The sequence below is a fragment of the Gorilla gorilla genome, chromosome 22 (assembly GCF_029281585.2).
Source record: "Gorilla gorilla gorilla isolate KB3781 chromosome 22, NHGRI_mGorGor1-v2.1_pri, whole genome shotgun sequence".
Lineage (NCBI taxonomy): Eukaryota > Metazoa > Chordata > Mammalia > Primates > Hominidae > Gorilla > Gorilla gorilla.
In genome coordinates, this window is record NC_073246.2 from 31,468,573 (window position 1) to 31,490,313 (window position 21,741).

Sequence of the window (21,741 nt, forward strand, 5' to 3'; positions counted from 1 at the left end):
CTTTTTCTCAAGGAGGTAAACAAGCACTGGCCTCAAGATAAGCAATATTAAAACAACTACAGCTCATCCAACTCTTAGACACTGACTTCCAGCTCCTGTTCCACCAGGTATACCTTTCATTAAACAAGATCCTGATTTCAGTAACTTTCTCCAGAGAAGACCACCGACTTTAGACTGGTTCTGGTTGGATTAAAGAGGTTGTACCCTTGCATGCCATTGTGTCCTGCAAGACATTTTGACGTATAGAACCTAATTATAAAACCATTAAATGTTAAGTCTCTACCCCGAAGTGGACAAGGATTGTATGTTACATGCATTTTTGTTCAATATGCATGTGTCAGGATCATCTTCATAAATATTCATAGCTCCGCCTGTAACCAGTTTAATATATATGTTTAGCCAACCCATTCGGCATAAAGCTCTTGCCCCAACCCCTCTTTTTTCAAAGTGCCTGTCTTTGATCTTGGTTGGACACATGTTTTCCAGCCTACGGGATGACCACCTTGCAGGTTGTCACCCTTTAATTATAAAGAAATGAAGTCTCCATTTCTACTTTCCAAATTTATTGGTATTGTGGTTACATTTTTTAAGTTAGCAGTTATTTAGACCTTACTTTTTTCTAGGCTCTTTGTTGTCTCATATTGTGACTGGGCTTGGCTGGATGACCAGCAGTGCCATTTCTTCTTCTGAGGGGGAGTAACTAGACATTTCCCACCTCCCTTACAGTTCAGTGTGGTTATGTGACTGGTTTCTAGCCAATAGGAACTAAGACGATGTCTTCCCAACATGATCTTTGGCTCTCTCTCTTTTTCCAAATATATAGCAAGAAGGAAAGGATTTCAAGTCACTAGGAATGATGGAACCACAAAATAGAAGGAACTTGAATAGAAGGAATTTTGAATAGAAGGATTGAAAGAAAGCAGAGCCTCTCTTTCAATCCGCACTGGACTGTGGCAAGATCAAGAAATTAACATTGAATGTGTAAGCCACTGAAAATTTGCAGATGTTGGTTAGTACATACTGATTAATGCACCTATTAAGATAAACTTAAGAGTAGGCTTTGAATAATTCAAATATCCTACAAAATTCAGGTAGGTTTGGAAAATTTGCAAGGACTTTATTAATATTATTTATTCTGTATCTCCTAGTAATGCCATTGAACTTTTAATTATGTAAGGGTTGGAAAGTGCCAACATCTACCTGTAGACATAGCTTCTCAATACTGGATTTTGGTTAATCAATGCAAAGGAAGAGGCAAAGTAAGATTCTTTCAATTAATCTCTCCTTGAATGTGAAGAACTCTTGTTAGCATTTCTTCTACTCAGTAGAAAAGTAGTACACCCTGGTTTTCTCTATTTGCAAATGTTACAGTTTTTCTTGGTGGAAGCACATTGATAAATGAGGCATCTTAGGACTAGAAGAAATCTTAGGAATGATACAGTCCAGTCCACTTACAGTTCAGTACACATTCCATTTTAGAATGGAAGAAATTTAGGAACTGAAAGTATGAGTGAAACTGATAGTTGCTGGCACAGCCAAGAATCAAACTCAAGTTTCCTGACTTCTTACTTTTCAGTGTTGTTTTCACGACAGTGTTCCCAACCATTACTCCCACCCCTACATAAGCCTTATGTCCTATGGCATGGTTAAGTTAGAAAAACAGAAGGTTAACATTTGTGTCGTTTGTTATCAGTTTTCCTTGTAAGACTTCCTAAAATAATCGTCAGCATTCAAAAGCAAGTTTAAAAGAAGAGCAAAATGCTTTGGAGTGAGATTATGGCTTATCAAGAGTATGAATTTTTGGTGAAAAAAATGGATATTGAAAACAAAATTAAAAGATATTGGCTGTTTGCTTAAATATCCTCAGAATAATGGCTAGTGTAAAAATCAGCACCATTGATATACCCATAGCAGGTGAGCAATTAAGTGAACCAAGAGCACTTTGCTTTAATGTACATGAAAGTGCTTTGAAGAGTGTAAGAATGATTCTTATGTTAGTTGTTGCAGTAATAATCCTAGGAGCATACACAGTGGGTGCTCAGTAAATGTTGACTGATGCTTTCCTTCTGCCTCCAGGCTGCGCAATACCTAAAACATTTCAGACAGATGAAAATCTGATCTCTGTTTAAAGTTGGTCTCTGAGAAAGATAATTTCCAGCCTCCTGGTAAGCTGTTCAAACCTTAAATGCTCTTGTTCTCTCAGAGTTTTACTTTAAATCTCTCAGGAGGTACATTTCCAGAGCTGTTGTCCTGAGTGTCTCTAAGAAGCAAAGTCTTCAATTTTGTGTTGTGACTTTGCCAATCTTTGATTATGGGACAGAGCTTGCAGCCATAAGGGAGTTAGTCAGGGCAAGACTAGAAGTGTACAGATAATTTTTAATATCTGAATATATTTTAACTTAAGTTTTTGTTGTTGTTGCTTAAATGAAGTAAATGACATTGGAAGTTATTATGTCACTTGAAATATATATATATATATATATTTCATATATATATTTCACACACACACACACACACACACACACACCTTCCTGAATAGCAACTGATCTTTTGTAAAGAGTCAATTCATCATAAAAGAAACATCTCACAAATTTTTCCAACAGCTGTATTCTCAATGGATGTATTCTCCATGAGGTCTGCCATCTGTTCCAATTATTCCTTCATTGTTTTTGGTTTAAAAGCATGACAGGTTTACAACCACTATGAAAAATTCCTGGAGTATATTTCTTTTCATCTAGGAAGTGGGGAAGGCTTTTCAACTTTGGAACTTGGGTGAGGTTGGCCAAAAGGAGACTGAATGGGTACCTTTGGATCTCTCTGTATTATACGTATATTTATATATATATATTTTTGTATTATATGTATATTTAATGTTAATGGTACTCAACACTAGGTCGGCTTCATTCGCATGAAAGCAGGTAGCGATTTTCAAAGTGCTGCATTCATTTAGGAAAGTGGTAGGAAGAAGTACATTGTTCCCTCCTACCTCCAGCCCTGCGTCACTCACTGTACTATCAGAAATTTTAGCTTTCAAGTTATATTCCATGCTGTAGAAGGAATGTCAATTAAAAGTCTCATGTTAAAGTTCAAACATTCTCAGGAGAGATGATACACATTGTTATTTTAAATCATTATTCACAGACAGGAATTTTGGTGCCAAAAAGGGGTGTTGAAATGCGGTGGGGTAGGGTTATGAGGTGGGAGATAGAATGATAAAAGCACAGTTTTTGACTTTATAATTTAGTCTAGAGATGGTTCTATTAAGGAACTATAGTTACTCCTCTACGAGGGTCTTGATCCTGCAAAAATTCAGGCAAAGGTACCTACTCTTGGTGTTCTCATCTGATCTATGGCCCGTTTAACTAAAATCAGCAGTGATGAGATATAAAAAATAGCATCTAACTTCTCCCACTTTTATTATCTAAAATGAGGTGGCTAAGCTTGCTTAGGGCAATAGGACACTGTTTTTAAAGTCAAAAAGAGGTATAATATCCTGTTAGCCAGTGCCAAATGATTCCCTGAGCCTCTTGGAAAACATGTTGACTAAATTATAGGAGAGCTTACCACTTGGGGAAAAATATACACTTCACTAGCGATATTAGTATTTTCATCAGGAGAAGTTATTGGAAATAAAGAAGCAAGAAGGTAGCTGTAAATCTTCTAGCCCAATCATTCTGCAGGAAATTTATTTGGAGGACATACATGATAACAATAATAATAAAGTTAATTTCTCCATAGCACATATTTCTAACACCAGGTAGTTAGCAGGAAGTCAAACTGGCTGTGTATTCATGGTAAATATGGAAGATAGTTGAACTTTATCTGATTAGTTATATTCATATTAATTAAAAGTTGAATATATAAAATGCAGCTTTTTCTTTTTTAATGAATTTGTTGCTAAATAAAAACATTAGGACAATTCACCTAAAATCTGGATTTTTTTTATTTTCTTAGAAAATGGAATATTCCACAATCTTGTTCTCAAACTCCTACATGTCTACAACTCTCTGACTTGAAAGGCAGCTGTCTCTTTTAGGTATGTCATGTGGTCTGTAATTTTCCATAATTGCCACCGTTCCCTACTACCTCCTGGCACAAGCATGCTTTGCTCACTTATGGTATCTGCTTGGCCTCTGTAAGCATTTTAGTTTGTGATCCCTGCATGATGTGGAGAGTCATATTGGACCATCCCTTTCGAATGACAAAAATACTAATACCAACAAGCAAATCAAACCTACCTGGGGTCCTTAACGATCTGGCTTGACTGTTAGCTACGATTTCTGGACTTGCCCAGTAGTCTAGACAGTCCCTGATTCTTCTCCTTTGGAATGCTTACTAACAAATTACCAAGGGCTCACTTGGGAAGAGCAGGTTCCCACTATACCAGGACCTTATATGATACAGTTCTTTCTTTCTTCCTTCCTTTCTTTCTTTCTTTCTTTTTCTTTCTTTCTTTCTTTTCTTTTCCTTTCTTTTCTTTTCTTTCTTTCTTTCTTTCTTTCTTTCTCCCTTTCTTTCCTTCCTTTCCTTTCTCTCTCTCTTTCTTTCTCTTTCTTTCTTTCTTTCTTTCTTTCTTTCTTTCTTTCTTTCTTTCTTTCTTTCTTTCTTTTCTTTCTTCTTTCTCTCGTTCGTTCGTTCCTTCCTTCCTTCCTTCCTTCCTTCCTTCCTTCCTTCCTTCCTTCCTTCCTTCCTTTTTTTGAGATGGAGTCTCGCTCTGTTGCCCAGGCTGGAGTACAGTGGCACCATCTCAGCTCACTGCAACCTCCACCTCCCGGGTTCAAATGATTCTCCTGCCTCAGCTTCCTGAGTAGCTGGGACTATAGGCACATGGCACCACAGCCAGCTAATTTTTGTATTTTTAGTAGAGACGGGGTTTCACCATGTTGGCCAGGATAGTCTCGATCTCCTGACCTCGTGATCTGCCTGCCTTGGTCTGCCAAAGTGCTGGGATTACAGGCGTGAGCCATCGCGCCTGGTCATGATACAGTTTTCTATAGAGAGGGAAAAAATAGAGAGGGAGTTTTCTATGGAAAGGAAATCACTAATTACCCCTTAAATTCTATTCATGTCTCCTATAGATGTACAAGAATGCATTGCTATATGGGTCTATATACCTAGGCAATAATATTCCTAGGAGAGCAATAGCATGGAACTAAGAGATTTCAAGATTTTACATAGTTGGCATTGATTGAATGTAACATTGCCTGAGCACATCAGACTTATAATTTAATCTTTATCCTTTTTCTTTTGACTGATATAGCCTTGCTTTTTCATCTATCATTATGGAACACTAGCCCTCTCACTTTTGCTATCCATTTGCAGAATCAACTTTCTTGTATTCTAATTTAAGGCAGATACATTATATAGGCATATATGGGTATTGAAGGAAACAATGTGAAGAGGATTAATTAGAAATATATTCTCTTGAAGATATTTGGGGTGAAATAATAAAATCTATATATTCTTAAACATGCGTTGGTAAAACTTGAAAGAAACACTGGTTAAAAGTATATTAAGTTAAATACCTGGGAATCTGTAATTCAGACTGTCTCTGATCTATATGGATGTTTACATTATTAGTTCACTAATGGCATTGTAGGCCTTCTCAGAATTTGGAATAAAGAACTCTGAGCCCATTTCCTTCCACACTGGTAACTGACATTCTCTATCTCAGTCTTGGTTCATGTCTACCCCTCTTACCAATAGGTGTTCCCACTCCATAACCTTTGGAGTCAATGAGGCCCCCGATCTGAGTGAGGTTGCAGTTTCTCTGCGTCACATACTCAATGCTGGTGGACTCCATCAGCAGCGCGTAGTCTGTGGTGAGCACTCTCTGGATCCCCTCATCACTGTTTCTTACCAGGGCGGTCTGCTGCCTGCTGCTCATGAAAGCCCACATCTTCTCATAGGTGGAGATTTTTGATTTCTGGAGGGAAAGAAAACACACTCACCAGCAGAAGAGGGCTGGAAAAATACTACCTAAAGGTATTCAAAGTCCCAATGGTTCAAATAATGATAGGGAGGATACTTTCTCCACAGGTGGGGGAGTCAAGATTGATGATCTCAAGGCTTCACTTTTGTAGCTGAGAAGAGCCCAATTCACTCACTATTGGACAGCATTTGCACGGAGGCAGCTATTACATGGAGACCTTGATCTACAAGCCATTGTGGCCCGCAGGGCTAAGGGGTGACTAGCTCACTCCAGGACTCTGTTCATTTCATCCATTTTCCTTTCAATCACTCAACTCCAGGAGGTATTGTTTTGCTGTTTCCAGGTGTATAAGTTTCAATCCTTGATCTAGCATTCTTCTGCTGGGGAGAGCCCTGGAGTAAACCACTGACTTCCTCTGCTTTATTTGTGAGAGAACTGTCATTCACTCTTCTCTTTTCTAGAAAACCTAGAATGTAAATGCTCTTTTCAAATTAAAATTTAGATAAGAAAAATCTTCGGCCAGGCGTGGTGGCTCACACCTGTAATCCCAGCACTTTGGGAGGCCGAGGTGGGCAGATCACATAAAGGTTAGGAGTTCGAGACCAGCCTGACCAACAAGGTGAAACCCTGTCTCTACTGAAAAAATACAATTAGCCAGGTGTTGTGGCATGTGCCTGTAATCCCAGCTACTCAGGAGGCTGAGGCAGGAGAATCGCTTGAACCTGGGAGGTGGAGGTTGCAGTGAGCCAAGATCGTGCCATTGCACTTCAGCTTGGGCAACAACAGCAAGACTCTGTCTCAAAAAAAAAAAAAGAAAAATCTTCGTACTGTATTTATATGCCTTTTTATGTGTATAATTTTAATTGCAATCATATTTTAGATAATGGGGACTGAGTATCCCATTTCAAAGTGTTCTATTAATATGTTTGTCTTTTCTCATATTCTTCAGCTTTTTGATAGATTCAGTAATAAATTATATATGTTATGTAATATATGCACATATACATATGTACCACTGCTTCATTATCTTACTTTTTTTTTGCTAAAGTATACTGCCTAAATTTTCATATTACTTAAATATGAATTTTCCATTCTTTTGAATAGTGATCTATGATTAGACATTTTGCATTTCACTCTGTAATTTCCATACAGTTCCAATTTTTTTTGAATTTTTCTTCATTTGCATCAGCATTCTCCACTTATTTCAGAGATGAAAAACATTACAGGAATTATTGGTATTTTTAAGCTAAGCCCAGTTATCACAGTTATATATAGTGTTCACACACATTAGACAAATCCCTTGGCAGGCACAGGATGCACCATCTCAGTAGTTCAGGAAAGCTTAAAACATGGTTTTGGGCCATAAGCAAAAAATGGAATACCTGCGGAGTCAACTCTATCACGGTTATTCATGCCCAGGTGTTCCTGGGGGCCACTCAATTCCAACCTCTATTTAGGACCTGGGTTAATACTGTAGGGTTTACGAGTTAGGGGAGGACAGATGGCTTTATTTCAGATTGTTAGGCATGAAAATCCCCCTGAGAAAGGTCTTGTGAGACAAATAACAATTCAATAAACAGTACCTTATAGATATTGGTATTTTATGGAACCCATTGTGTCATATTGGGCCCCTGTGAGTTATGCCACAGCCCCGGAGATAACTGCAAACTGCAGCTCATGTCCCCATAACAAAGGCGTGTTTTGGGGGTCAGGGTTACTGCTTCATTTGTTGTGTGATTTCAGCCTTGCAAAGTCTGATAATGCTAAACTTATAGTAAAAGAGCTACTCATACAAGCACAGAAAGGTCAGTCTATCTTGTGGCAGTAAATGCACAGCTGCGAAAATTATTCTTCCATCAGGAAACTACCTTAAGGGAAAATAATTTTCTTTGAAGTATAAAATTTAAAGGTGTCAGAGACTTTAGAGATCGGCTCATACAAACTGCTACTGTCACAGAGGAGGAAGTTTTAGTACGGAAGGCTTTGAGACTTCAAAAAGTCACAAAGCAAGTTAATACCAGAGCTAATTCTGGACTCCAGCACACCTAATATCTAATTCAATGCTCTTTCCACTGTACCATGCTGATTTGGGGGAGGTGGATGTCTATATTGCCAAAATGCTTTTGAGAATGATTTTAATCTCATTTGATCTACATGTGAAAATATAGCTTTTATTCATGGACTCATTATTCCCTGAGGTGGGTTGCTAGTTAGTTACACATTAATATGAAATAGGAATCAACCTTCACATAGAAAAATTTTACGAAACATTAAATTTTTTCACCACATTTATATTTTATTAAAACAAGTGTTGTAAATTGTTAGAAAACTGAATTTGTGGTTTATGGAAGTCAAAAACAAAGTCAATGTTTAGTTCATCCACGGTAAATGGAGAAAGTGTGGGGAGTCCTTCATTTCGTCTGGGGAATTGAAGGATATGGGAAAGGATGACACGATTCAACTCTAAACCTAAACTATCTGAAGTGAAGGACTTCATTATTTTCAATCTATGGCAGACCTAGCTTTGGTCCTCCTGCATGGGACGAATATGTAGGTCATACCACCTGTGACTCACTCTGTGAGTATTCAACAGTATGCAGGTGGTCTAATCCAGGGGTAAGAGAGGTCATGAGTTTAGTGCAACCTCAGTATTCAACAGCTGCAACATTTCTGAACGCTTACTCTCAGTATTCTTCTCCTTGTCACAGCTTAGTAACAAAATGTTTCCTGAGCCAGCACTCTCTTCACACTACACTTTGAGTAGCATGGCTCTATGGAACAGAGATAATGGATTTAAATTCAACAACATCCACATCTTCCTTCTTGGAGTAGAAGGGTGTTCTAGGCCTGACCTCTCCCAGGGAGCTACAGGGGAAGTCTGGTTGGCATGGACACCTTTGAGCAGGGAGGGCAGAACTTTCTCTCTGACAGAAAACTGTTACTTGGTAGGGGACTTGGTAAATTGAAGGTATAGGAAGTGTCATAAATTCCTTTGACCCCTTGCTATTCTCCCTAGAGCACAGTAATAGTAAACATAATGGGAGCAAGAAGAGCAGCATTTTGCTGTTATTTAGAGCTCTCTTTCGTCGTTTAAAAAGTTTGCTGTTGTGGGGCTTTATTGTATTTCACAGTTAGAGTTCTAGGCTACTTGGGATGCTAGGGAAATTAGAGTTTGCAGGAAGACCCAAAATGTGGCTAAGGAATAACTTTTTTTAATAGATAGAAATATCTGCAGACAGCTTCAGCACCTTAAAGGTGTAGTGAGTTTTCTTTTTTAGTTTTTGAGACGTTGTTTCACTCTTGTTCCCCAGGTTAGAGTGCAATGGCACGATCTCAGCTCACTACAACCTCTGACTCGTGGGTTCAAATGATTCTCCTGCCTCAGCCTCCTGAGTAGCTGGGATTACAGGCACCTGCTACCATGCCCGGCTAATTTTTTGTATTTTTAGTAGAGACAGGGTTTCACCATGTTGGCCAGGCTGGTCTTGAACTGCTGACCTCAGGTGATCCACCTGCCTCGGCCTCCCAAAGTGCTGGGATTATAGGCATGAGCCACCACGCCCAGCCGGTATAGTGAGTTTTCTATCACTAGGCAACTGCAAGGAGTATGTCATGCTTAGATGAGTTTCACATGAGGAGATGCTTCCACCACCACGTTCTACTCTCTAGACCAACCGCTTCCTATCACATATGCAGGTCCTGAGGTCAGGGACAGCAAATGACACACAGAAGGTGGCAGAGGGTTAGTGGAAGAGACAGCACAGAATTGAGGGCTGTTTCTTCTTTACTGCAGAGTTCTGCGCACTGCATGCCACGCTCAGTAATGTTTATTTTTTGTTAGATAAAAAAGTAGAATGTTGGGAGTAAATTACATGTATTCCTTTCAGCAGACTTTTTTTTCATGGTTGAGTCTCAAATCTTAGTAATTCTTAAAAATAGGATTATACTTCATGAAAAATTATCATACATATTAAAAGACCAGGCAAAGTGTTAAAATGACAGCCTGGGTGTTTTTGTACTTCTAAATCACATATAATGTCAACCAGCCTCCTAAATCACTCTAAATAATATATGTTCCAAAAACAGAAATAGTGGTTGCCTCTTATTTCACTAGATATGTCAAAAGTTAATTAGAATATTTGGAATGTCTTCTGAGCTTCTTAGCAAAAGTTGCTAAAACTGAAAAAGCCTCATTTATTAAATCCGAAATCACCCAGGATTTTTTCTTTTTAATCCTGAGAGGCATCTGTTTAGATAAATTCATTTTATCTGTTTAAATCTGATTATGTGGCTATCCTCATGCTGATGAAACATTGTTGGCAAAGAATAAGCATTTTTCATCTCAAATCTGTTATAAGGGAGTGTTCCTGCATCAATGTTTGATGAACATTATTTATTTCTTTTTTTCCCCTATAATACATTCAAGTTAAACACTCACTGGGAAATAGTTTATAATGTTTGCAGGCATTAAAAATTACTTATTGAAAATAGTAACAGCAACCAACATATGCAGTGTTTATTTACTGTGTAGCAAGCACTATTTTAAGAACTTTGCATATATTGATTAATTGAATCTTCACGGTAATCATATGAAAGACGTACCATTATTATTTCTCTTTTATAGATGAGGAAATAGAACAGCACATGAAGAAATGAGGAAACCAGGATTTGATCCCAGTAATCTGGTTCCAGGGTCTGTGTTCTTAAACAACAGGGAATGAACTATCTCTTTTAATACACAGAACAGCAAACTCAAGCCTTGGCTAATGTTTCCACAGCTAATGTTTCCACAGAATTAACAAATTTTCTAAAGAAATAATTGAAACAAGTAGCTGTGGGATCTTTCTATTATAGCCAGAGCTGTTGTACTCATCATATAATGTACAGAAACTATTTACCTGACTTTTAATAGCTTACACTTGTTTAGACAAGAATTTAGACAGTGTTTTAGGAAGTGCAACAGTTAGAACCTGGAAAAAATGTGACTTGTTTATATAGTTTCCTTTCCTTTAACAGTATTTTGCTTTTCATATAGCTTCACTGTTTTTAGTTACAGGATTTCCACCACACAATGTAAATAAAATATGTGCAAATTCTAGGGTGTAGTGTGGTCTTAAGCCTGATGGACTCCATTTTATAAAATATCCCTCTAATGTTTCTTTTTTATTGAGATAACTATTATTTATCACATTATTTCTTCCACCAGTTTTTATAAGACTTTCACAGTTAGGATGTATAATCTCATTTTTCAGTAGAATCAGTAATCATGCAATTCTACTTCACACTAATATGGCTGATGATTTTATATATCGATCTGTGTTTATGTTTATTTTTACTTTACACACTGAAATATACATTAGAAATAAGTTATTGATATTTGATCTTTTTATCTTATCAAAAGTGATCTTATAAATGTAAATATATGCATATAGAACAAATGAAATATCACAAACAATTATATTTTAAAATCTCCTATTTACTTTTACTTTAGGCAAATCGTGATTTAAGACAATCCTTAAAAATTAACCAAAGACATAGACATTGGCTATGTAGAACTTCATACTTGCGAAATAGGTACATCAGAGGTGAATAGTTGCCTTAAAAACAACCATTTCTTTTAGACATGATTAATATATTATTTCATTAAATAATAAATTCTCATGCTATTTTGAAAATATGATTTGATTTACAAAAATCTCTTTGAAGGAAGATGATCAGAAGAAAATATTTATAGTATAGTTAGGGCCTCTGCCTTCAAAATGTGTATAATATGAACACTGCAGTTGATTATGTCTTTATCTTGATTTGATGAAAAGTTATGACATTTGCAGACTCTCCAACATTTAAAAAATTTATGGATTCCCTTTAGAAAATTCCCTCAGCGGGATTTAAACAGATTTGCTAAAATATTTTTCATGTTTTTCTCCTGTCTAGAGTTAAAGATTGGTCTATTACAGGCAATCTTCCAGCCTTTGAAAAAGGTTAAATTGACCTCATAGATTTCTTCCCAAACAAATACACTTTTAACCTACAGAGACCTAACATTTCTGACACTGATGGTAAAATTAGCTGGATTTTTCCAAAGTAAGCTAGGAACTCTTATGTGAAGAGTGCCTTCCTATGCAGAGTATTTGAGAAATGGTTTTCATCTTCTGCTTCCTGAAATGGTTATAACTGTCTGAAATCTGTCTCCCTACAATGGCTCATTGCTTCATTTCCACTGGTGCAGTGCCCAGTAACTTCTCTGAAATGTCTTTTGGGTTGGTGACAGCACCTAACCACACCCTGGAAAGAGATGATAAAGGTTAGAGAATCCCTTGTTCCCATAGCTGGTCCAAAGTCCCTAGACCATGAAAGCCAGAAATGACAAGTCTTTTATGATGTTTTAAAACCTATTTTATCCAAGTCATTTTAGACTGAATCACAATTTAATCTGTGTAATCCTCTGGCTTGAGTCTGGGAGGATAGTGATTTGTTACAAGGCAAGCTTCTACTGAGAAGTATTTCTTACATGAATACTTCATAGCTAATTTGGCTCACAAGAAATTCTGCCACTACTTCCTGTCTGCACAATGCAACCACATGTTGTGTTGTATTTAACAGGTATTCATACATCTTGTCTCTGTATTGCTATTCAGATCTTCATGTCTTGCTCATGATTTTATACCTTTTTCCCTCCTAAGTGCTAACCTCAGTACTGACCATATTGAGGACCCTGCAAAAATATCAATTGAGCTGAATTAAACTGAATTAAACTGAATTGCCTCACTCTGTTTCTTGTCTGCATTCTAAGGGCAGCCTTACCATCTTTTGCCTACCTACCATCTGGTAAGTGCTTCGGCAAATGCAATGTATGTGCTCAAGAACGGCCTCCAAGGCCTAGGGTTGCTGTCTGGCCAGGCCTCCAAAAATCTTTGAGATCTTGGGCACTGACGCTTCTTCTGGACTTTTCTGTCCTTTAGCAGAAGGCAGACACTGCAGAGATGACTGACAGTAAGGAAGCTGAACAAAGACCAAACCAAAATATTTATAAATCTAGAGAGACTGAAAAAATAGGACTAATAGCTAGAGGTAAGGGTTGAATAATTATGGTGATGATGTTATAAGTGATAGTTACAATAATATCTAATGTTTTTATTGCTTACAGTGTACTAAGTGGTAGTATAAACGTATTACCTCTACTAAGTCATTAAGTCCTCAAAACAATTTTGAGTTAGAAATCATCCTCAATTTATAGACTGGGAAATCAAGATACAGAGAGTTTAAGTTACTTGCCAAGGTCTACATAACTTATATGTAGTAGAACCCAGGCTCTCTGGGTCCAGATCTCCAACAAAAACACTTTCCTGTAGGTTTTACTTTATATCCCAGCATAAGATGTTGGTCATATTTCTTGAGAAGAAGACTAGCTGGTATTCCCATTCTCCGATCCATGGGCTAAAAGCATTATCCTCCTTGGATGATGGTTCACAAGGATCATTGGAAAATCCATTCTTTTAGGCTGCATACGGTTCTTAGACATTATCATGACTATTCTTTCTTCATCTGGGGAAAAAAAATGTGACTTTCTACACTATCACTGTGAGACCACAGTTTGGACTATCTTATTGTTTCATAAGGTAATTAATAGAATTCCAACAAGAAGAACAGAGCCGTTGTACATTTCTGACTTCCTGTGGGAGAGAAAACCAGAATCTTAGTATACTAGTTCTGAAAGGAAAAGTTGGAATTGGCTGTCATTGTTGTCATCTTGTCAGTTGTCTTGGATATAAAAGATGGAAATAGGTCATGTAGCCCCTAGGAAAGCTGAACGCAAGTTGTGTCCATAGAGCTTGGCTATGAACTGACTGATCTTTGCATCTCCTAAGATGATGGTAGTGGTCCCAGGGAGTTGGGAGCGAAGGAAATCCTGTACTGTTCAGACTTGAGAAACAATTGAAAGGACCAAATAATTTCATCAGCCGAGAACCGAGAAACCAATAGAGTTAAATCTGGATTATTAATTAGTATTATGTCAAGCAGAAATGAGAGGGATTTTATTAAAAATTCTCTTAAATAGTCCGGGCATGGTGGCTCACGCCTGTAATCCCAGTACTTTCGGAGGCCGAAGCCGGTGGATCACAAGGTCAGGAGTTCAAGACAAGCCTGTTCAACATGGTGAAACCCTGTCTCTACTAAAAATAAAAAAAATAGCTGGGCGTGGTGGCAGGTGCCTGTAATCCCAGCTACTCAGGAGGCTGAGGCAGGAGAATCATTTGAACCTGGGAGGCGGAGGTCACAGTGAGCCAAGATCGCACCATTGCACTCCAGCATGGGCGACAGGGTGAGACTCCATCTCAAAAAAAAAAAAAATCTCTTAAATAGAGTCTGTTGAAGTTCTGAATTATTAATACACTGACCCATAAACATAGTCCATTAATTAATTTGATGCCGATCGCCTCATATTCAGAGAAGAATTTCCCAAAACATCTCCAACAGTACCTGGACACTTGATAAATGTTCTGCCTCCCTTTAACCTTGTCCAGCTAATTGGTCTTGGGGTGCCTGAGACCCTTTGACCAAATAGGCTATTATATTTCCCATAGTGATTGCACTGTAAGTTCCAGAGTGTTGATGATCTTGTGAAAACATAAGGCTTAATAAGCATCATTAGCTGAGTGATCGAAACTTAGAGGTGCTTTTTTTTTTTTTTTTTGGTGGACAAAGTGAGGTAGAATCTCAGGATGTCCATCTAAAGTTTCACAAGAATATGTGGCATTGAATTTATGATTTAATCCTATTCTCTTGTGTAAATATAGTCCTTGATGATCAGTGTTGCTCCATGTATGAATGACTCTGAAGGAAAACTGCCACTGCCTCCCCGTCTCAGTCACGTCTTAGCTTGAGCTAGCACTTGTTTAAAAAATTTCCACTGGGCGCAGTGGCTCACGCCAGTAATACCAGCACTTTGGGAGGCTGAGGCGGGTGGATCACGAGGTCAGTTCAAGACCAGCCTGGCTGAGATGGTGAAACACCCAGTCTCTACTAAAAACACACACACATAAAATATTAACTGGGCATGGTGGCGGGTGCCTGTTATCCCAGCTACTCAGGAGGCTGAGGCAGAGAATTGCTTGAACTCAGGAGGCAGAGGTTGCAGTGAGCCAAGATCACGCCATTATACTACAGCCTGGGCGACAGAGCAAGACTCCATTAAAAAAAAAAGAAAAAAAAATTCCACTTAGTTCCCTCAGCCTTATATGAGCTCAGGTGCTGGACAGTGGAGTCTCACCTGAGCTAATTTTAAAAAACTAAATTTTGGTTTTCTTCTTGTTGAGAACTGAATACATCAGATCTAAAATGTAGAGTGTCATGCTGTCTGCAAGAATAGCCAAGTCTAGGAGAAAAAGTCAACGGATTTTGAATGAAATTTTAGCAAGCAACTTCTGGGCACACATTTCAAGGACAAACTTCACTAAGCACATCCCTTGCTTGTGGCCTAGCGACCAAATGTGAGGCATTCGAGTATTTTGTTTGATCATGGATCTTGAAAATGTCTGAATCCCTTTCCTTCCTGCAACTGGCCATTCTTTGGCTATAAAATGATTTTAAATCAACTTGAAAGTAAAAAGACCAGTTTTTATCATTTGGGTACTGCCAGAGGAATATTGCTTTTCTGAGAAGAAAAACACTTGAAATTACACTGTTTGTGATGAGAAAACGTTTCTCATTAGAAGTTTCCTTGTGATTGAGTGGAGACAGGACCCATCTTAGCAAATGACTTGTGCTCCAAAAACTCATCAGGACGCTCCAGGTTAGATTAGGCAAAGGTAGTTTCCTTATTCATTCTACAGCTCAAGAGAGGTTATTGTCTTTAACTGACAGAGAAAGGGCTGGAGGAGGGAGACCCTGATGGCATAGCAGAGGTGAAACATGTTCATGTGGAGCCATGTCAGGACTGAGTCCTTGTGACTGTACCTGCTGTCACTCAGTGATTTAGGGCGGAACTACCCCGAAAGCAAAAAAGCCGAAACTTTTCTTTCCCTCGTGGAATAATCCAGCTTAAGAACCTGAGTGTACATCCCTCTGACGCTTTCTGACAGCTTACCATCCTCGAGGGGAAAACTAAATCGGATTTAGTCCTTGTTCTCCTTCTGCAAATACATTTCTTCTCGGTAAACTGGGTTGCTGGGCCACAAGCTAACTTGTAAAATGAGGAACTTGGCAACAGTGTCTCTTCTTGTGTGGGTCCCTATGTATCCATCCACCTCTCTCTCTCCCTCCCTCTTTCCCTCTCGGCTTCCTTCCTTTGCTCCTTCATTCACTCTCCCTCCCTCTCTCTGATAGAAATCCACCTCTCCCAGAGTTTACTTTTTCACTTATTGAAAACATAGTTTTCTGAATGCCTACTATATGGCTGGGCACTCTTTTAGATTCTGGTGACTTAATGTCATACAAAGAAGACCGAGTTTCTACCCTCATGGAACTGACTTTCTAGAACTCTCTGAATTTTGCTGAATCTTGGCTCTTCCACTGCTAGCTTTGTAACTTTGGGGTAAATTATCTAGCCTGTCTGTGCCTCATTTTCCTCATTAATAGGGATAATATTGGTATTTATCTCAATTGGTCTTTTTTTTTCTTTTTTGAGACGGAGTTTTGCTCTTGTTGCCCAGGCTGGAATGCAATGGTGCGATCTTGGCTCACTGCAACCTCAGCCTCCCTGGTTCAAGCAATTCCCCTGCCTCAGCCTCCCGAGTAGCTGGGATTACAGGCATGTGCCACCACACCGGGCTAATATTTTTGTATTTTTAGTAGGGACGGGGTTTCTCCATGTTGGTCAGGCTGGTCTTGAACTCCTGACCTCAGGTGATCCACCAGCCTCGGCCTCCCAAAGTGCTGGGATTGCAGGTGTGAGCCACAGCGCCTGGTGCTCAATTGGTCTTTTTTAAAGATAAAATGAGGTAATACAGGTAAGGGCTAGCACACAGGGAGTACCGCTATTTTTATTGATGCTGTTTGTACTATCATCACATTCTTCCTCTCTGAGGTGCTTATTGTTTCATCATTTTCCTGGTGACCTGAGAGAATGCTTGCATTGATGCCTCATTTTCAGGACCAGGGAGAAAGCAGGAGCCTTCTCAGAAAACGCTCAGGGAGCAGCAGTTGTGAACATAGCATGTGCCTGTTCAGTGGAAGTGCATTATCCAAACATGTCGTAATGTAGTCATTCAGGGTCCTGCCAGGAAAAAGAAGAACCCGCTCTTTTTATATTTAAAGAAGGGCATGAGAAAGAAAAGATCAAAGTGAGCTTAAGGGGCTGGGCGCAGTGGCTCACGCCTGTAATTCCAGCACTTTGGGAGGCCGAGACAGGTGGATCACTTGAGGTCAGGAGTTTGAGACAGAAAAGATCAAAGTGAGCTTAAGGGGCCGGGCGCAGTGCCTCACGCCTGTAATTCCAGCACTTTGGGAGGCCGAGACAGGTGGATCACTTGAGGTCAGGAGTTTGAGACCAGCCTGGCCAACATGGTGAAACCCCAACTCTATTAAAATAAAAAAATTAGCCAGGCATGGTAGCATGCACCTGTAATCCCAGCTACTCGGGGGCTGAGGCAGGAGAATCGCTTGAACCCGGGAGGAGGAGGTTGCAGTGAGCCAAGATTGCGCCACTGCACTCCACCCAGCCTGGGCGACAGAGCAAGACTCCATCTGGGGGGGGGAAAAAAAAGTGACACTTTGTCATTTAAAGGACACTTTGTAAATCTGGGTTGAGCATCTCTATTCTGAAAAATCCCAAATCTGAAACTTTTTGAGCACTGACATGTTGTCCCATGTGGAAAGTTCCACACCTGACCTCATGGCATGGGTTGCAGTCAAAACTTTTTTCATGTACAAAATTATTTAAAATACTGTATAAACTTACCTTTAGGCTATATGCATAAGGTATATATGATGAATAAGTAAATTTTGTGTTTAGACTTGGGTCCCATCCCCAGGTTTTCTCATTATGTATGTGCAAACATTCTAAAACCTGAAAATATCCAAAATTCTGAAAACATCTGGTCTGAAACATTTCAGATAAGGGATCCACAGCCTGTAGGTAGATCCTGTGTACAGTGGCAAAGTCAGGTCTATTGCTTTTTCAGAGAACGGCACAGCCTCTTTCCCTTACATTTGTGCTGAACATCTTGAAGGAAGTAGAATCTTCTCTGCCTTCTGCTAGCCCGTTTCCCAGTACTTTAAAACTCTTTGATATTGCTGAATGAGATAAATCATTTCAGATATTTTTTCAGATATACCAAATTCTATCTTGCCAGTGCCCCTCTGTCCTGTGAGACTTGCAAGTGACCTTCCTGGTTTCTGACAAGGACCATGATGAATCACTAGCTTGGGGTATCTTGTGTCTCTTCACACTATTGATTTTAGGAAAATACTTTCTGCAGCTTGCAAAGCCGTAATGTCATTTGTCTTTAGAACATCACTGTCCAAAGAAGAAACAATCACCATGCTTTACACATACATTAAATAAATGATACACTTCTTAAAATAAAAAGTGTTTAAAAATCTTTTTTAACACAGAAGAAAAGTAAGTCCTACTTTTTCCATTACTTTGCTTCTTGATAAAACTCTAGATATAGTTTACTTTTAAAACAATGCCTTTTTATTTATTATTGTTATTAAACATTATAACTTATTGTACAGTTAATTCCTATTTTTGTGAACCAATAGTGTTATACAAAGAAATGTGTACTTTTTTTTCCTAACCTTAGTTTTTGTTTCTAAGCTGGTATTTTTCACAAGTCAAACAGTCCACTCAAAAAATAATAGACATTGGAGACTCAGAAGGGTGGGAGGGTGGCAGGGCTGACAGATGAGAAATTACTTAATTGGTACAACGTATGTTATTTGGGTGATGGAAACCCTAAAAGCCCTATATCCATCTAACAAAATGCAACTTATACCTCCTAAATCTATAAACAATGTTTAAAAAGGAAATAAGAATGAAAGAAGAAAAAGTTCATTTTGAACTCAATGGAAATAATAGAAAGGAAAAGATTATTTAAAAAAAAATACCCCTGGCTGAGCGTAGTGGCTCACGCTTGCAATTCCAGGACTTTGGGAGGCTGAGGCAGGCAGATCACAAGGTCAGGAGTTCAAGACCAGCCTGGCCAATATGGTGAAACCCTGTCTCTACTAAAAATACAAAAATTAGCCAGGTGTGGTGGCAGGCACCTGTCGTCCCAGCTACTTGGGAGGCTGAGGCAGGAGAATCATTTGAACCCGGAGGGCGGAGGTTGCAGTGAGCCAAGATCGCGCCACTGGACTCCAGCCTGGGCGACAGAGTGAGACTCCATCTCAAAACAAAAAACAAAACAAAAAAACAGCTGCCCCCCAAAACAAACAGACAACCCCAAACAGTCCACTCAATGCTGAGGTGACAACTCCATTTTTGGTAATCTGAATATGAATCTTTGACAAGCGTGTTTTTAGAGATTATTTTGTTTACAACTGTTGTTTTCCTTTTATTCATATGCACATTTACCACCATTAATACTTTTTTTCCCAAAAAAAAATTTAGCCCCTTCTCTGTTATAGACTAGGTATTTGACTTGGAGGAGGTAATTTAGCTTCTGAAGGTTTTGTTCTTTTCATAAGTAGAGTGAAGAGTTGAACTTCATGATCTTTACACCTATTGGATCTATTAAAATCTATTTTTCACTGGAATTGGAGTATTTGAGATTTGATAATAAAAGTACTAAGGCTTCCTCCAAAAGCGAGGCAGAAATCAGTTTCATTACTATGGGTAAGTAATTAAAAAGACCTCAACAATGAAATGCCCTTGACACTAAAACTAAACTCATCCAACTTAATTCTCCTGTGGTGCCTCCGAGGACATTTTGAAAAGCTTCAGGCATGGCTGGGAACACTGTCCTTCATCAATGCGGACTCAGTATTAGACCAGAGTCTCCTGGGATTTTTTTGTTCTTAATTCTCTAACTAAATTCCAATATCAACACATTTTCTTGTCATCTGTTTCTATCTCATCAAGTACAGGACAGAAAGAACAAAATAATGATATTCAAGTATTCTGGTTACCAGAATTCTTGATTAAGGAACCTTTATTTTATGGGTTCTATAAATGAGCGATTAATTAATGAGTGGTTAGATTGTATTCAGATTTTTTTTTCTGGTGTAAAGGCAAGAGAGGATATTGAAGATATTGATCTATGGATCTGAGTACACTAAATTGGGGTGGAGTAAATGACACCTAGTTGGGGACCAAAGAAACTGCTTTATGCTGACTGGGGCTTCAGGGATTCCTTATAATGGGATTATGTAATTATAAATTTTATTTCATTAAAAGAATTGCCCAACATCTTTTTTTCTTTTTTCTTTTTCTTTTTTTTTTTGACAGATTCTTTTATACTCTACCACAAGTATCAGATAATCACTGAGAACACTTTGTCAGCTTCTTACCTTGAAGAAGGTCATTGTCGATCCATCTCTAACCGCCCCATATTCTATCTTGGTTTGCTTTGCCAGATCATCTGCCGAATCTATGGGGGATTCCATTCTCTCTACTGTCAAGAAGGCAGCCAGATTGGCCGTGTAGGATGAAATGATGATTAGGGTGAAAAACCACCATATCCCTCCAACTATTCTGGTCGATAGAGCTTTGGGCATCAGCTCTGATCCTGTGATGGTATCATCAGAGTAAGGGTGTTAAACACAGTCAGAAGGAAAGGGAAGATGTACAGTTCGACACTATTCTAGGAAGATCAACCTGTAAAAGACTTACCGTCTTGTAGGTAGATGAAATAAATGCATTTTATAGAAAATGGAGCAAAATCTTAAGGATTATTTTCAAATCATTAATCACTACTGCTGCTTTAACTGTAATTTATCAGTAGCTGATGGTATTAAAACAGTTTTAACCTGGAGGCATTCCATGTCTAAAATTTAGTTAGTTTAGTTGCTTAGAATTGAAGTCAACCCCAAGACTTTTTGCCTTTTATTACTGTCTAAATGCATCTTATAGTGTGAAGTAAAATATTCTGCGTCTTTGTATAACTATGAAAATCTTTGAAATGCTAACATTTTTATTTAAGGTTAAAGAATGAGAGCTACTTGTAAAATATTAACATGCCATTTATCACATATACTTTAATAAAACATTGGGATTTTACAAATAAAATAAGATGCAGCCATACTTGACAGTGGATGAATTAGTTTTTATTGTCTTATGTTACCTTAAAAGCTACAATTCTTTTTTCTACTGTAGATTTTTATTTGGCTAAAAAAACACATTCTCTGCAATGCATAATTTTGTACTTCAATAAAATGCTGTTTCTTAACTACACTTCAAAGACAGGCTGTTCCTTAGGTGAAAGAAGACTTTCCTGGTAAGAATATACATTTTAGATATCATTCAGATGATTTGAAATTATGTTTAAGTGATAAAATAGAGGCACTTAATGTGTTTTCCAAGGAAACCTTCCTCTCTAAAAGAAAGGGTTTATGAGCTAAGTTTACTGTCATAAAAGACAAACATCTTGAAAACGGTCTAGCTCAATTTTGCTCAAACTCAGCAGCAGAATTAGAATAAATGAGAAGTACAATTAGAGTTCACTCCAGTTGTACTGATACACAAGTGGGTTTTGGCTTGTTCATCTGCCTGAAATTTGCCATTGGTTCTGTACTTAGCATATCCTCCATGAACCTGAAGGCATGACAGAGCTTATCTGACCAGATAAAAAGTGAAAGAAAAGCACCCTAAATTAAAAATCCCAAAGAGTGAAGTATGGTAGGTCAGCTGTCTGGTCTATAGGATC

The 21,741-nt window shown here is 38.4% G+C and overlaps 1 protein-coding gene across 6 annotated transcripts in view; it reads right to left on the minus strand.

Annotated features, from left to right (window-relative positions):
• The window catches only part of GRIK1 (glutamate ionotropic receptor kainate type subunit 1), a 399,715-nt gene that overhangs the window by 18,997 nt on the left and 358,977 nt on the right, over window positions 1–21,741 (minus strand). For all 6 annotated transcript variants that reach the window (XM_055373867.2, XM_055373865.2, XM_055373866.2 and 3 more), the window contains 2 exons: window positions 20,387–20,604; window positions 5,701–5,926 (listed from right to left, as the gene is read on the minus strand). In XM_055373867.2, coding sequence (XP_055229842.1) covers window positions 5,701–5,926; window positions 20,387–20,604 — 444 coding nt within the window. The remainder of the gene's footprint in view (window positions 1–5,700; window positions 5,927–20,386; window positions 20,605–21,741) is intronic.